General features: G+C 48.7%; 1 protein-coding gene across 6 annotated transcripts in view; it reads right to left on the reverse strand.

Annotated features, from left to right (window-relative positions):
• Positions 1–14917, reverse strand: part of LOC307247873 (peripheral plasma membrane protein CASK) — a gene marked incomplete at its 5' end in the record, with an annotated part of 60979 nt that extends 46062 nt beyond the window's left edge. For all 6 annotated transcript variants that reach the window (XM_080024006.1, XM_080024003.1, XM_080024007.1 and 3 more), the window contains 2 exons: positions 183–295; positions 14859–14917. In XM_080024006.1, the coding sequence (XP_079880132.1) occupies positions 183–295; positions 14859–14917 (172 nt within the window). The remainder of the gene's footprint in view (positions 1–182; positions 296–14858) is intronic.
• Between the last annotated feature and the right edge of the window lie 1302 nt (positions 14918–16219).

Raw genomic sequence — 16219 nt, forward strand, 5'->3', positions numbered from 1 at the left:
TGTGTGTGTGTGTGTGTGTGTGTGTGTGTGTGTGTGTGTGTGTGTGTGTGTGTGTGCCTGTGCGTATGCCTGTGCTATTTGCCACCGTACGGTCATTGCACGAGCGAACAGTTGTTGTTGCTGTTGTCGTGGCTGGTCAAATGCGGGCGGGCTTCCTGCATGCGTGTGTGCGTGTGCCTTACCCTCGGTGCTGAGGCCGGGACTGGAGGTGAAGCTGGCCACATCGACGATCTTCACGGCAAATTGCTGCCCGGTGTCCCTGTTGATACAGCGCCGCACAACGCTGAAGGGACCCCTGCAACACACACACACACACACTCAAGGTTAGTCGAAATAGTCAAAAACGCACACACAAACACACACACACACACACACACCGTTAGTTAAAACACACACACACAAAACATAAGTTAAAACACACACACTCAACGTAAGTTTAAACACACACACACACACACACACACACACACACACACACACACACACACACACACACACACACACACACACACACACACACACACACACACACACACACACACACACACACACACACACACCACATTAGTTAAACACACACACTCAAGGTTAGTCAAAACACACACACACACACACAATGTTAGTCAAAACATACACACAACGTTAGTCAAAACACACACACACACACACACACCGTTAGTCAAAACACACAAACACACACCGTTAGTCAAAACACACACTCAACGTTAGTTAAAACACACACAAACACACACTCAACGTTAGTTAAAACACACACACGCACACAGACACACACACTCAACGTTAGTTAAAACACACACACAGACACACAGACACACACACACTCAACGTTAGTTAAAACGCACGCACGCATACTGGCAGACATTATCGGTGTTTCCTCTGGCATTGCTTTACAAACCCCCACGCGGTGGACAGAAAAAAAAAAAAAAAAAGAAAAACCCGGACGACCCCGTTTCGGGGGGTCGGTGTCCTGGATTTTTCCAGTTGGCGCGTCGCTGCATCGCCCCGGCGCGTAGCAACACGGTGTCGCCTCCGTCCCTGTGCGCCAGAAGGGGATTACAGAGCGGTGGTTGGCAGCACAGCTGGAAGAGCCAAAATAAAACATGTAGAGCAGAGCTGAGTCGGGAAAGGGGGGAATGTCCTGTGTTTCCCTCCAGAGTGTTTTACATCTGGTATTTGAGGAAAGGATACAAGGCCCGGGTCAGGGAGTGTGGATACCATTTTTTATTTTTTTGGTACCTCCTTGGCAGTACCAGAAGGGTGGTGTCAACCATATGTCAACACCGACCATCTGACGGTCGGTGTTGTGATAGCTCCCAACATGAGGAGAAATGGTTCGGGGCGTCTGTGATCGCAGCGTCCGCTATCCCGTGTTTCTGGAAAGGCAAAGCCTCACTTGGGCGGGATTCCACAGCCATGGAGGGAGGCGGGGCTCGCCTCCCTAAATCACCATCTTCGTCATCGTCATCATCAAACGGTCGATTGGCAACACACCCCGTGGTGTTTGCCGCCTGTTCCGCATCATCATCAACGGTAAAAACGACGCAGGTTCGTTGTTGTACGAGGCCCGGCCTTGGTGTAACGGGAACCATACGCGCGGTCTGCTCACATCCCAGCCCGGGCGCGGTCTTTGATTTGAACGCGGTCGGACCGGCGGTGTGCGTTGGCGCTTCCCTTCTCGTCTCGGTCAAAGAGGGCGCAGGCACTCGACTGGATCGGTCGCAAAGTGGCAGCAAACACACACATCGCCCACGGGTCTGCGCATTATCCTTAGTGCGCACGCACACGCACACACACACACACACACACACACACACACACACACACACACACACACACACACACACACACACACACACACATACAGCCGTCTCTGTATCTTTTATTATTCAAATGGAGGGGGAAAAAAAAAAAGGAGACATTCAAACGCCGACACACACATTATAAATTCGCCAGCCGCAGTTAAATGCAACTTAATGCGCAAAAGAGTCGTTTCCACGAGTGGAGTCACTGATGTAGCTGTTTTTGAGCCGCCGTGGGTTCGGGGAGGATGGGATGTACTCGCACGCACATTAATCTCCCACCTCCGCGATAATAATCAACACGGGCCGTTGAGGGCGTGCTCTCTGGGAGTTAGGAGCTGAAAAAAAATGTTAAAAAATAAAAAAAAAAGATCAGACAGACAGGCCCTCCCCTTGGGGGGGGGGGGGCGCTTCACAGGGGTCCTACTGAGGCTCCCCGAACTTCCACCCAGTCACCTTTTGCACTCGCACGGTTCACACACACACACACACACACACACACACACACACACACACACACACACACACACACACACACACACACACACACACACACACACACACACACACACACACACACACACACACACACACACAGGATGGGAGTCCTTCATGGTGCTAACACTACCTTGCCTGAAGCGAGTAATCACTGTAACACTGCATGTGGCCAGGGAGCGCTCCGGCCAGCACGCCTCAGAGGGTCGGGGGTGCTGGTGGGGGTGTTGTTATTGTCGTTGTGAAATCAGGACTGAAATGAGTCTGATGAGCGCCAATAAAAAAAACGCCATTACGACCAATCACGCTGAGAGGTTTCCGTTAAACCCATAGGAATGGAAGGACTAATTGCCATTTTGCAATCCCGAGAGCTGTCGTCATCTGACGCTGACGTTTGGTTCCAAGGGGGATTTTTAAGCCAGCGTTAGAAATGCTGCAAGGAATCAAATATTAAGTCGGCGCATTTCAATCAGTTGGGTTGAGGCAAACGAACCCCCTCTCCCTCTCCACCACCGCAGCTGTGGGGAGTGGGCAGCTCACAAAGCGCCCACGCTGGGCTCGCATCCGCCGGCGTCGGCCCTCAAACAGCCCGCCCAAAGTGGCAATTTTCTCCGTCCGTATTGCGTCTCGCTCGCCTCCCGCTCCGGTTCACGTGCGTGTGGCGTGCGCCGGAGCCGGATGGAGTTAGGTTATTTTATTAAACGTCTACGTCGTCTCTGGGGTACAGTATGAGAGAACTGTGTTTTCTCTCAAGCCTTGAATCAAAAACAGAGCCGCTGTTGAGAAGTGCTATAGCGTATATTCACACACACACACACACACACACACACACACACACACACACACACACACACACACACACACACACACACACACACACACACACACACACACACACACACACACACACACACACACACACACACACACACACTATTTTGATACCAATAAAAATAATAAAGTAAAAATAATAAAGTACTTTTTAAAGCACAATTCCCTTCCATTCTCAAGGACTTATCACAAAAGAAATAAAACATTTTCAATGTATATTACAGTATATCTATTACTGATCTCATTGCCATCCAGCAAGTGTTTTTTCAAGGACTTTTCCAGCACCTCAGCACCAAAGGGGCTGTTTTCAAGGTATTCCAGTTCTTACATTCCTGAGGATGAAATTCAAGCACTTCAAACACCTGGCAGGAGACCTGTGCCCAAGACGGGTCAACGATAAGATCGCGCACCGTGCAGACACACTCTCAGGAGTTTCCACAGTTTTTTTGTTTTTTTTTAATTGGGTTCCTGACGGGGTAAAAACTCCACCTCTTGCTTTGTTTGTTTGAGTTGGTGTAATGCACGTAGCGCGAGGGTTTGGGGGGGTGAGGGGGACTTTCCTTCCAAACGTCTCGGCCTTTCGTCCGCGGTGATTCTCCTTCATTTGCGAGCGGAGGATTCGATCCCTCGCCCACGCTTCTGCCGGAGTGACGCCCGAGTCGTTTCGGAGACCTGGTTCGCTACGAACGACTCGGTTGCAAGTCGCGCATCGCCACGCGGCGCCCTGTCGGCCTCGCCCAGCGGGTGTCGTACCCCCGGAAGGTACGTGGCTGTAATTCAAGTTCTGAGGAGGGGTCTGAGCAGAGCGTGTGCGGGAATATACGGATCATGACCATCATTATTATCCTCTTATCCTCGTCGTCATTACCCACGGAGGCTGTGAGCAGACTGAAACCACGGCTGGATGGGCATGCTTTTGCACGACTCACGCCCGTTCCTAATCCTATAATGATACACAAACAAAATCGATCTGATTTGTTTTACCGGACGGTCAAAAGTCGGTGGCCGTTCGTTTGGGATGGTTGCCTCCGCGTCAACAAACAAATAAATGACTCTTCTCGCGCGTCTTTTCGGTTTTTCCTTTTTCGCCGAGGCCACTCTGGCGAGTGTGAATGGAGCAGTGTTGTGAAACGGGGTGTTAACAGCTGGCAGCAGACTGTGGAATGTAGCACCGCGACACCAGATTAGAAAATCTAACAGGAGCCGCTGATGGGGCGGCTGGGAGAAAGGCCAGAGCAGGTTCTCTATATTATTTTATTAAAATAAAATTATAATAATAATTAATAAAAACAAATTAAATAAATAAAAATGTAATAAATAAATAAATAAATACATGGAAAAATAGATAAAGTCAAAAATAAACTATATTTTATATATATACAGTTTATACTTTTACTATTTTTCTATGTATATATGTATTTATTTATAAAATTTATATATATAAAATATCTTATCAAACTCCTTGTATTTGGAGATCATCTCCACCCTATCTGATACTGGGGACGTTAGGAGATAAGAGTGGGATGATACAATTATAGCCTGAGGAAATATCACAGTTCATCGGTTTTCCAGTCGTTATCGGAGTCATTTATTACGCAACACCACGGCGGGGGGAACACACATGATCGTGGCATTAACATTTTTGTTGCATTATTCACGGCATTCTTTTGCTCCCGCTTATAAAAGACGCACGTCTGCTTCGCATGGGAAGCGTTAATAAAGGCGGGGGAAACCCGGCGCGTTTGAGACTGCGCTGCGGCTGCCTTTTAAAAACGTGATCGACTTGAAATCTAAATGACTTGAAAAAGGGCCGGTGGCGAGGACCGGTTTGAGGAAATGTTGCTGTACGCCGAAATGTACTCATGCAACAGCCATACGGTTCAATACAGACACCATATAGTTCACACATACTGTAACTAGATGATTCCGCCTTTATTTCTTTGACATTAAACACGCCAAAACCACAAATTACAGTATAAGTTTTATTTCACTCACGGTTCGGATCGCGTCACGGTTTTGAGTCACGGATCCGATCGCTTTTCGGATCGGCCGGAAAATAAATAAATAAATAAAAATGAAGGGGGACACAAATATAACTTTTCTTTCCATTCATTCTGTAGCGTACGAGCACATCTGTGTTGTCTGTCTTCTTTTCACTGCAACCGCGCGTCGAGATTTATGGAATTATTGCCTTAAAAAGCAACAGCGGCAGGACAACTGTATTTCACCACGAGGGTTGAACGTTGCAATAAATCCAGGGTTCACATGCGAGCCCGGATCACCCATCAGCTATGATCCGTTACACCAGTAGTTTGAAGTGCAAGTAATACAACCTCCTTGATGAAATTAATGAGCTTTTAAAAGCCGACGCTCGTCTACATGAATTCACTTCTTGCGCAGAGGGCCGCGGCGCTGTGTACGGCTCCGGGGCGGGCGCCAGCCGCTTGGGGCCAGCGGTCAACGAGGGCCACCACTACTTCCGCTTTTGAGCCTTCCAATATGAAGGCCGGGGACGGGCAGTGATGTCAAAGACGCCGAAGCATGAGGTCGGGAACAGGTTGGACCCTCTGAACAACCCCTGAATATGCAGCCACGGCGCGCGCACACACACACACACACACACACACAAACACACACACACACACACAAACACACACACACACACACCCCCAGAGGGCCGATCGAACACAACCCCCGAATACACTAATTACATCCCCTCGCTTCCAAATTTCTCACGCCTTGGAGACCGTGAGGTTTTTTTGTTTTTTCTAACCATGGTTAATAGGCGCAACATCTCCAGTCTGGCAGAGTCCTTCAGTCTGTAAGTGGAGGTGGGGTCATCCCTGGTAAAAGCTCTTAATTACTCCAAAGAACGCTCGCTCACTGAGCAAGCCTAACTTTGTCCAATGCAGATCCGCTCCAGTCAGTTGACAATGCTTTCCATCCATGCGTCCGAGGCTTCCCGCATGCAAATTAAGAGAAATGTTCAAGGCGAAAAATTTGCATTCGGGGTTGCCCGCCGAAAAGTTCACAGAGGAGATACCCGGAGGACGTTCTGACGGCTTTAGCAGCGAAAGCCTATTTTGCTAGATAAGTCTGGATAGGATCCGGTTTCATTTTTAATCCCCCTGAAGTATTCGGTCCAATTCGCACTCGTGTAGTCCAAAACTGAGGACCCAGTTAGGCAGGATCGCCCAAAAGCTCCGACTATACAGCGCCCGTTCAGAACTATCGACCTGCGAGTGAACTCACAGGAAGGAAGAACGGGGGGGACGGAGAAGTTGAAACCCATCTGGAGAAGGTAAAAAACCAAAGATAAAAAAAAAAGGGGGCAACAGACGCCGAGAGACACGATCCCCGCGCTCGGAAAATCTAACCTTGGAAAGATTGGAAAAAGACTGCGTAATCTGGGGAGATGCGCACATCGGAACTGCTGAAGAGACAAATAAATAAATAAATAAATAAATAAATAAATACATACATACAAATTTAAAAACGCTACTCACCTTGCTTTCTCTACAACGAAATCCAAAACGGGACCCACGGGAAAGCCACTGCTCTGACCTCAAGGAAAATCTTGACTCGCCGAGGACACCTCGAGCAATTACCAGGAAAAGCAGCCCCAACGTTCTAGAACTGAGCAGCGGCTAACAATCACCTAAAACCCTACCCTCACCCCTCACCCCCTGACCATAACCCTCCAGTTTGGCTTTACGCTTGGCGCCAGGAAAAGCAGCCCAACGGTTCTTAATTTGAGCAGCGGGGCGGAGTCTTGGTGCCAGTGTTGACTACGTATTTTATCTCATCTCATAAATACAAAGTACAATCTACGCCTGATACACAAGTTCTCGTCTAAATGAATGATGATTAAACTACATGACATACGATTTCGCTTCCTGTTATTGGAAACAAAGAGTTCTGCTCTCAAATCGTGCGCGTCCTAGAGTTCGGTGAGATGAACCTTATTTGTTGACACTTGAAACTGGATTTGTAGCACGCTGTACGAGAAGGGAAAATCAAAACAATCATTAATAACGTGGGTGTGACGGCCAAGCGGGGAGAGCATGAGGCGTTGGTTCGAACACCTAGAACCCTCTATGACATTCGAAAAAATGTTGTGACTTTACCGTAATGCAGCCTTAAAGACAACATTCAAAGAGATCACGATATCGCAATCACCAAAAAATTCCAGACAATATCTAGTCCCATATCAGGACGTTGATCACGATGTTGCCCGGCCCTAGCGTGATATATCGATATTAGAGCGAGACAAATTATGAGGCAGCCGTGCTTGTACCCCTGCCTCGCAGCAAGAAGGTCCTGGGTCTGATTCCCGCCTGGGGCGCTGTTGGCACCGTGCTCGGGCGGGTTATCTCCTGATTAGGGCCCTTTCTCTGTGGAGTTTGCATGTTCTCCCCGTGCTCACATGGGGTTTCCTCCAATATATTAAAAAAAAAAAGAAAAAAAAGGACGCCAATTAAAAACACGCAGAACACTTTTGTGTCCCTGACTGCGACATGGAGCTACAGCTGGAATTGGTCCCCGGGCGCTGCCCACTGCTCCTGGCCGCTCCCTGGAGGAAGGACGGCTGGGATGGGAGAAACGCAGAGGCTCAATTTCTCCAACCGGTGCCACCATTCCCTGTGTGTGTGTGTGGTTGTCACCACTCCCAGCACGCGTGTTTGTGTGTTAAGTGTGCATGCATGTGTGTGATTCTAATGAATCAGGTGGGGTCTTTTTTATATTTAATTGACACTTTACTACTCCTACCAGACTAGACCAAGACGAATAATTAGGGTCAAAACCTCTTGAAATGGCTGCATGTGTGACAATTGAATAATATCGGGGGGGGGGGGAGAAGCGTTCTGAAAATGGTGTAAAGAAAGGCATATATTTAGACACTTTTACAAGATACTATTTCTAAAAACATTTAATTTGACTCTTTTTGTGGTCCATTAATAAATAAATAAAGGATTAATTTGATCATTTCGCGCCTCATCAATACCATGTATAAACTCCTCTGAATGTCATAATAATAAATACTTCTGTATCGCCCGGCGCCTAAATCTATCTCAACGTGCATCCATGAAGATGCATGTTGAGATGGATTTAGGCGTATAAAGACCTTCCTCTTTATATGCGTGATTTATTTTCTATCTTTCGCAAATATATTCATATTTATAGTTGTATTCATACCCAGTCAGTGCTTGCATCTTACTGCCACTCAGCCTTTTGTGTTTTTTTTACTCTATATCCGGCGCAGAGCGCACATTCTGTATTTCTTGTTGTTTTAGACTGTTAAGCATTCTTTTTCTATGTCGCTGTCTGTCTATGCCTTTGTACGTTTATTGGCCCAATAAACTGCTTTTGGTTTTGATCTAATTTAGGGGTAGACATTCCTGGAAGCCCCAAGGTCTCACTGTGAGGTGCAGAATCAGAATGAGTTTGTTCATATACGAGGACTTTGACACGGTGAGCACTGGTGCGATCTGCACAGGAAAACAGTATGAAGAAATAAAAGCAGCTAAATATACTCAAATAGCCCAAAATGCAGAACAAAAATACTGTATTTCCTTAAAATAGTGATCCTGGGCCTTTATTTACCTCAACTGCAGAGGGTACCAGGCCTTTATCGGACGCCGCTTTATATTAGATGCAGGCTTTTATTGCTAATTCCCTCTGTTTAGTAAGTATATTTGATCACATTTTACGACGAGTTTTAAATCAAACATCTGTCTGGGTGCCACGCCATGCAAACACATGCATGGTGAAACAGAGAGAGCTAGTAGCTACCATCAAAATTGAACTTGTGGTGGTAGCCGACAGGTGAATTTGAGTTTTCCGAGTTCGGCTTGAACCCACCACCTCCTGCTGCTTGGAGCGCTGGAGAGCGAGAGCGCCCAGAGCGGAGCATTTGCCCCACGAGGTGAGCTGTGATCGGCTCCGCGGCAGTAGGAAATGGAGTAAATTACATACATCTAATTTACACGGGGCGGGCCGGCTCTGCTCGGCTTGGCTCTCACTGTAGGCGAGATAGGCGGCCTCCTAGGGGGCGCGGAGAGGGCGCGATGGGGCACATTTTGCACACCTGTCTCCCCCTCCGATGGTACCGACGACGGCCACACCCGTGATGGGTCGCCTTGTGCTCAGCGTGTTTACGTCTGCTGTATGGAACGAAACAAGTCCATATGGAACGGTATGGAAGGAAACCGTGCGTAATGGGCACCCTTTCTCACCCCCTCTCCATGCGTTATGCGCAGAAAACGACCTTAACGAGTCAACGACTGATTTCGGGGGGGAAGCCCTACTTTTGATGGCTTACTACATTACTACAATAGTCTGCAGTGTTTTATCAGTGTTCTTACAACAATGTTTAGATATTGCCCGAGTTGTGTTCCAGAGAAACTGGTGGGTGAGTGATTTAGCCGTTTAAAAATTGTTTGTTTAGCATTAACCACTTACTCAAGAATGCTATCGTGAGTCAGGGGCCAAAACCGCGGCTCGGCTTCGACAAAAAAAAAAAAAAACATATATATTAATGATCTTCAATCAATACGAATTTAGGAATTCAACCCAAGCTGTTTAATTAGCCGACTCAGAATGAGCCCAAGGAGTGATCACTCCACTGGTTCAGAATGAGAAGCAACATCCCCAATCTCCATCTGCGTGCTAATGAACCCCCCAGAGCTGAAACACCACGCGCCGCCACTCCACTTACACGCCGCGCCCGGCCCCAGCCCCGTTCTGACGGAAAACGTCGCGGACAGAAATGGATCGCCTTATCTCGTGCGCCCGACCTGACCTGACCCCAAAGACCAAAAAAAAAAAAAAAAAAAAAAAAAAAAAGAACAAACCTAGATTCCCAGACTTTGGCTCATGGGACATATTCTTCGGCTGATCTACGGCTCCCGAGAAGACGACAAGGAACCGCGCCCGCTCGCGTCGGATTCGACAGCCGATCGGGATGTTGTGTTCCTTCTTCTTCTTCTTTTTTTTTTTTTTTTTTTAATTAAATCAGCCCTTACTCAAAGAAAGCTTGACCTGACAGCGTCACTTTATTCTGACTTGGAGGACTGAAGGATTTCATTAACAGAGGCCTGGACTGACAGTGAACCTACTATGTCTGAATTGATCAGCCATAACACATAAATTGAGAATTATTTTTTTTATTAAATGAACATTTGATTTTGGTCTTTATCATTATTTGATTATGTTCTATTATTGTATATAATGGTCATTACTATTATTAATCATGTGTTCCTGATAAGAAGGGCTGCATAGCGCTTCGCAGAATTGATCATGTACTTCTTTAAAATAAAAACATTATAGATTTGAATAGGATAGGCACCTTTAATCAAAAGAGAATATCAAATATCAAATGTCGGAATCTTCCCGCAGTATCAACACAACACGCTCCAGCCCCGACTCGCGAGTGGCGCAGGTTTGCGACCAAAAGTAAACAAGACGAAAAATAATAACTAAAGACGACATCTAATTCCATGGCAAATACAAGGTCGTTTTCGAAAAAAAAAAAACAATCTGGCACGATGCATATTGAATGTGACGACACTCCACCAAAAATAAGTCATCTGAACAGAATTCCATTCACAGCTCGGAGCTGAAACCGACTCGTCTGACTCTCGCCCATTGTTCAGGAGGAATCCGCCACCCCCAGTCATCGTGCGCTACGCGACGAGCGAAAGAAGAAAGAAGAGTTTGTTCCGCGCCTCGTCGAGAGCCGGATCTCAAATGAGAACCCAAACTTACATAACGACTAATAGTTCTCACTCTCAGTGAGGACACTCGAGCCTGTTTGAATGAACACAGGGCTGGGACTGATGGACCAGCGCAGCCCTTTCTGATCCATTTTTAAAAACACACACGCCCTCCCCTGGCGAGCTCTCGCGGCACGCCGGCCGCTCAGCCACGCTGCTCCCGTCCGCCGCGCGCCGCAACGTCGCCTCGACGCCCCGTGACCCCGGGGCCAAGGCTCCGCCGGCACTTTGTCGTGGTTCGACATCAGCCCCGTTACTCATCCGTCACACAGAGCGCCGCGCAATCACCCGGGCCAATCGGTACACAGTCACGTCGCTCGGGCCCGAATCAGATATTCACAAAACGTGGCCACTACGAGGCGGGTCCGACGGCTGCGCACGCCCTGCCGAGCATACTGACCGTCTCTCGGTGGAGATCACTCGGAACATGCCTCTCCCCTGCTCTCGCGGCCGCGCGGAATGTTTGGCGAGGCATCGGTGACTTCCTCGCCGCTCCAAATGCCACCCAGACAATCCCTCCGCCGCTCTTGACACAAGCCGATCACAGACAATAATAGAAAAGTCCTTTGTGCAACAATGGGGGCGGAGAAGCGCGGGGGGGCGGGGGCAGATAATTGGGTTTACCCGAGTGTGCACGACAAGCTGAGGTCAACGGTCGGCGAGTGACAGCAAGGAAGGAAAGAAGGAAGGAGCGGGACCTTACGACAGCCCTTATAAAACCCTGTTTGCCTGGGTCACCGTTTGGTTACGTGGCCTGTTGTGGGACGGGGCTGACGAGCTGCCCACGTTTGTTGAAGAAGGCAAAAGACGGCAAGCAAGGCATGAAGCAAGATCAAGATCAAGAGATTATTTGTCACATACATATACCTACAGTCGTACATATATGCAGTGAAATGTCATGACACCCGGTGATTACGCACAAGCTCTATAAAGGCATGAAGCAAGGCATGACCTCATTGAGTCTATCGGAACATACTCGTTCTAAACGTGCGTTTTTTTTTCCCCCTGCGTTTAGTCGTCGCCCTTCCAACTCCAGCGTCGCTTATGGCGCATCGGCCAATCACATCCATCCCATACTGCAGCAGCGAGCAGGGCGGCGGCTCGCGGTTTCTATGAGTATGTCAATTATCCAATAAGAAAGTGAACCATCCTATGGGTTTTCCTATGTGTATAGCAAAAATAAAAAATTAAAAAATTCCAATTGCGCAAAAGTGAGAATTGCAGACTTGGGAGTCCGGTCGCCGTTCTGTGGAAGGCAATGACGCCCGACGACGTTCTTCTCCCAGCGACCGCGTCCGCCGTACGGAACCGCTGCGTGGAAAAAGTGGCATCCGGTGGCAAGTTGCCGTCGCCTTAAGAGTCGTTCAGATGCGTGTCTCGGATGCGTAACGTCGCTCAGGACCTCGCACCCCCCCCTCCCGCAGGGGTACAACCTGCAGACTGATGGTACAATGACGCAACAGCCCCGCCTGGTATTCAGAGTTACATATTCAGCCCGGTGCATCCCTGAAAGTTGGCCTCGGCCAATCACTCTCATTTCGAATGCGTCGCTAGATTGAGACCATGGGCTTTACCAGCTACAGCGGCCCAACTTCACCAGTGACACCACCCCCGCGGCCCATGTTAACATTATCAGTATCTCCGACGAGCGTTTTTTTAAAGTGCGTTACGTGACGGATAAATGCGGAAGACATATGAGAAACACGCCCGTTGACGTAGAAAAAAAGGAAAGCGCACGACGCGGCAAAGGCATGCGAATGATTCCTAGTGATGACGACAGATTTTTTTATTTATTTTTTATTTTTTCCTCCCTCCATTCAACTCCCTCAACTTGGACCGACTCCAGCGGTTCACTGCGCGAGCTCCTGTAAGTATTAAAGAGAGGGGTTAAAAGCATGGCTGCGGTCGGGCGTTCGATCGCGGCAGTCAATGTCCGCTGTCATTATTTATATACACAGCCTCAGGGCCGTCCCGATCCCCGCTCCGCTTGTCTCCATTCATCTTCCTCAGCCTCCCGTTTCCTCACCCCCACTCGAGCCGCGCGGAAAAATGACCCCCCGCCCCCATTCTTCCGCCGCTACGCGTCCTGAGAGGCCCGGGGTTTTTCGACGCATACGTTCGCCGATCAATATCCGTTTCCCAAAAGAAATCCTGAGAGTGGGCAGCGAGCCCCGTTTTTTTTTTTTTTTTCCGCCGCGTACGTTGGATCGTCGGCCGATTCCACCGATTTTTTGTTTTGTTTTGTTGTTTTTTTTCCTTCAAAGGTTCGATGCGCTCCCGATCAATGTTGTTGATTTAAAAAATGTGAGTTTCTTCTTTAATGGGAGGCTTCCGTTTCAGCTCGTTATCTGGTGTAAATTATTATTTTATGCCGCTCTAAAAAAAAAAAAAAAAAAAAAATACAAATAATAATAATAATAATAATAATAATAATAATATAAAAAAAAAAAAAAAGACCTGCAGGGAGCACCAGATCGGTCGGTTCAAATACTTTTATTGTCCGTTCCAGTGTTGGGTAAGTTGACCACCACAGAAAGGGAGCATTGGCAAGCGACTGCCTGAAGTCTTGCAGCCGTTGCAGTCAAGTTCCACCCGGCTCAAATTAGCCATATACAAATGACCAAACACACAAGCCTAGCGATGGATCTTCCATACACTGGGTCGGGAATCGTGATCAGCGTCTCCACTTTATCCGGCTCTGGACCAGTTGTCAATTTATTAACCGGGGAAACGGGGGTAAGTCACCAGAAGGACAGAGCCCGGGGGTTGGGGCTGGGGAGCTGGAGAATATATGACTCTTCCCTTTCCCTCCCAACAAACTTTATGGGCTCTGAGACCTCCAGTTGGTAAGGTATGGGATGGGAGGGCGGTAGTAGTGGTGGTAGCACAGTGCTGACACTATGATGAGGCCGCCGGTTCACCACCTGCATCCAGAGGAAAGAGAGGGAAAACCACAGCCCAACAAAAAGGTGCTAAAAGAGGGATCCGGGGACGCAAATAAAGCGCGGCCCCCGTCGGCAAACGGGACTTTTTTTTTTTCCCTTCCGGGGAAAAGAAGGGACACGCAATCAAAGCGGAGTGTGTGGCGCCTGGGAACTAATTGTAGGCTGCAGCGTATTTAAGCGTCTGTAATAGGCAAAGGAGGGGCACACCACAAGCTGGGTCTTTTTCCTCCCATAGACCCTGCGTGGCTGTCCCATACGGCAAGTAGAGGGAGGGACCACCGGCGTGAAACCCAGGGGGGGATTGAGGACCAGGAAATCCAGTCGTAGGTCGTTTCCAAACATACACCGGGGAGGTTGGCCGTCGGCGTCGTGGATGCGAGAAGACAGGACTTTCACACCGGTAGAAATGTGTGCAAAGTGTGTAAACGCATTCCCCGGGCTTACAAAGACTGCACGGAATCAAAACAAGAGTTCAAGTATCAACTGAATAATTGATCGTATTATTATTATTTTTTTTTCCCCTCTCATTGGAGGCGTTCGCTGTGAATACTGACACATGGAGGCACCAGGACCTTCAACTCACAGCCCACACATGTTAAACATTAAAAAAAAACACATATGACATTATGGCAATGACCAAATGTTGGATTTTTTTTTTTTTGGATTAAAATGTTGTCCACAATGCTATTATTTCCGATTGGAAAAAAAAAATCTGATTGCATTGTGCTGTATAAAAAAAAAAAAGGCCTCACCTCACCCACTCTCGGAGGGAGATTTATTTCCCTTTGCAAAAACCTACATGGACCAAGAAAGGGGGGTGAGCAGGAGAAGAAAAAAAAAAACCCGCATGGCTGGTGTGGCCACACACCGGTGTTAGAATCCATGCATAAGCAACAAAACACAAATAGAGCATCGGATTTGACCACAACAACAAAAAAAAAAAAAAAAAAAAAACCATTAAACAAAACGCATGCGGCTCGGACCCTACTCACTTTCCGATCACCTCGCAGAGCTCGTAGACATCCTCGAACAGCACGTCGTCGTCCGCCATGGTCTCGGATGGGGACGGGGAAGGGGCGCTCTCCAAAAGAGGGACCCACCCACGGGGTCCGGGTGGAGATGGGGAAGGGGTGCTCTCCACCGAGGAAGCCCAGCCCAAAGGATCCGGGGTGTGGAGGGGACGCTCTCTACCTTCTGGGTCTGGATGGTGGAAGGGATGCTCTCCAAAAAGGAGGAACCCACCCACGGGGGTCTGGATCTTGGCTGGGGCCAACCCAAAATGTCCCTGGATGTGGATCGGTGGGCCACGCAGGTTTATCCAAAAGGTCAAATAATAATAATAATAATAATAATAATGATGGTGATCAGTGGTTCCTCCCAACGTCACTGACAGGCCACTGGGCGGGGTGTCGGGGGGTCCAGCTCGGGGCTGCCCGAGCCACACGAACTGGTTTCCGGCGGCGGGGGTTGAAGCTCCTCGGTCGGCCCCACCTTCTCTCCCGGTAAGACGGCCGGCCGAAGCTAGCTGGCTTAACGGTGAATGGGAGCTAAGGCGCCGGGCGCGGGGGTTGAAACACCTCGCTGGATTACGCCTCCGACCAGCCTCCCTTTCCCATCGTCCACCTCCAGACTCTTTAAAATGGTCGGCGAGGTCGCGGTTCTATCGGCGGATCGCCCGACCGCCGCGCACCGTTACCGCTACCGCGCCGCGCCGCACACCGCGCGCCTCGCCGACGGCTCTACCCCGAGGGGCTGCGAAGCGCTTCAGCTCCCCGACCGCGAACCCGCCGCGATCACGATCATCTCGACGGAGGGTTATTCCACCGGTCGCGGTTATGGCTCCGGCTTGATTTCTGGGGTGTATTTCGTCTTCCACATAGCGCTGCCTTCGACCGCCGCCGCTCCGGATTCTCCGCTAGTGATGCGAGACTCGCGGACGATTCGTTCGCGGCGAACGAATCTTTTTTTTTTTTTTTCTTTTAATGACTCGGGAGTCGCTGTGGCGAAGGCGCGAAGAATCGTTGCTTCGCGAAAACAATTTGTGAGAACTACATTTAAGAGACAAAAGGACAAACAAAAAAAATATGAAAAATCCGCGGCGTGTGGTATATTCACAATAACGTGAGCGATTTATACTTTGGCATTCCACCCAAACCCCTCATTTCAAAATAATCACTCATTACGTGTGATTCGGACGCTGTGTTGACTCCAAACGTCGTTCAGAGGTAATTGGGCAAAACGGTTTGAATTTTGTCGCCCGAATCAGTAACTCGTTTGTTTGATTGGATCTTAATTGAATAACCTCAACGTTCCTGTGAGGAATCCCGTTCACGCCAAGGGGCCAGGCGGGCTC

Source organism: Zeus faber (genome assembly GCF_960531495.2).
Source record: "Zeus faber genome assembly, chromosome: 2".
Classification (NCBI taxonomy): domain Eukaryota; kingdom Metazoa; phylum Chordata; class Actinopteri; order Zeiformes; family Zeidae; genus Zeus; species Zeus faber.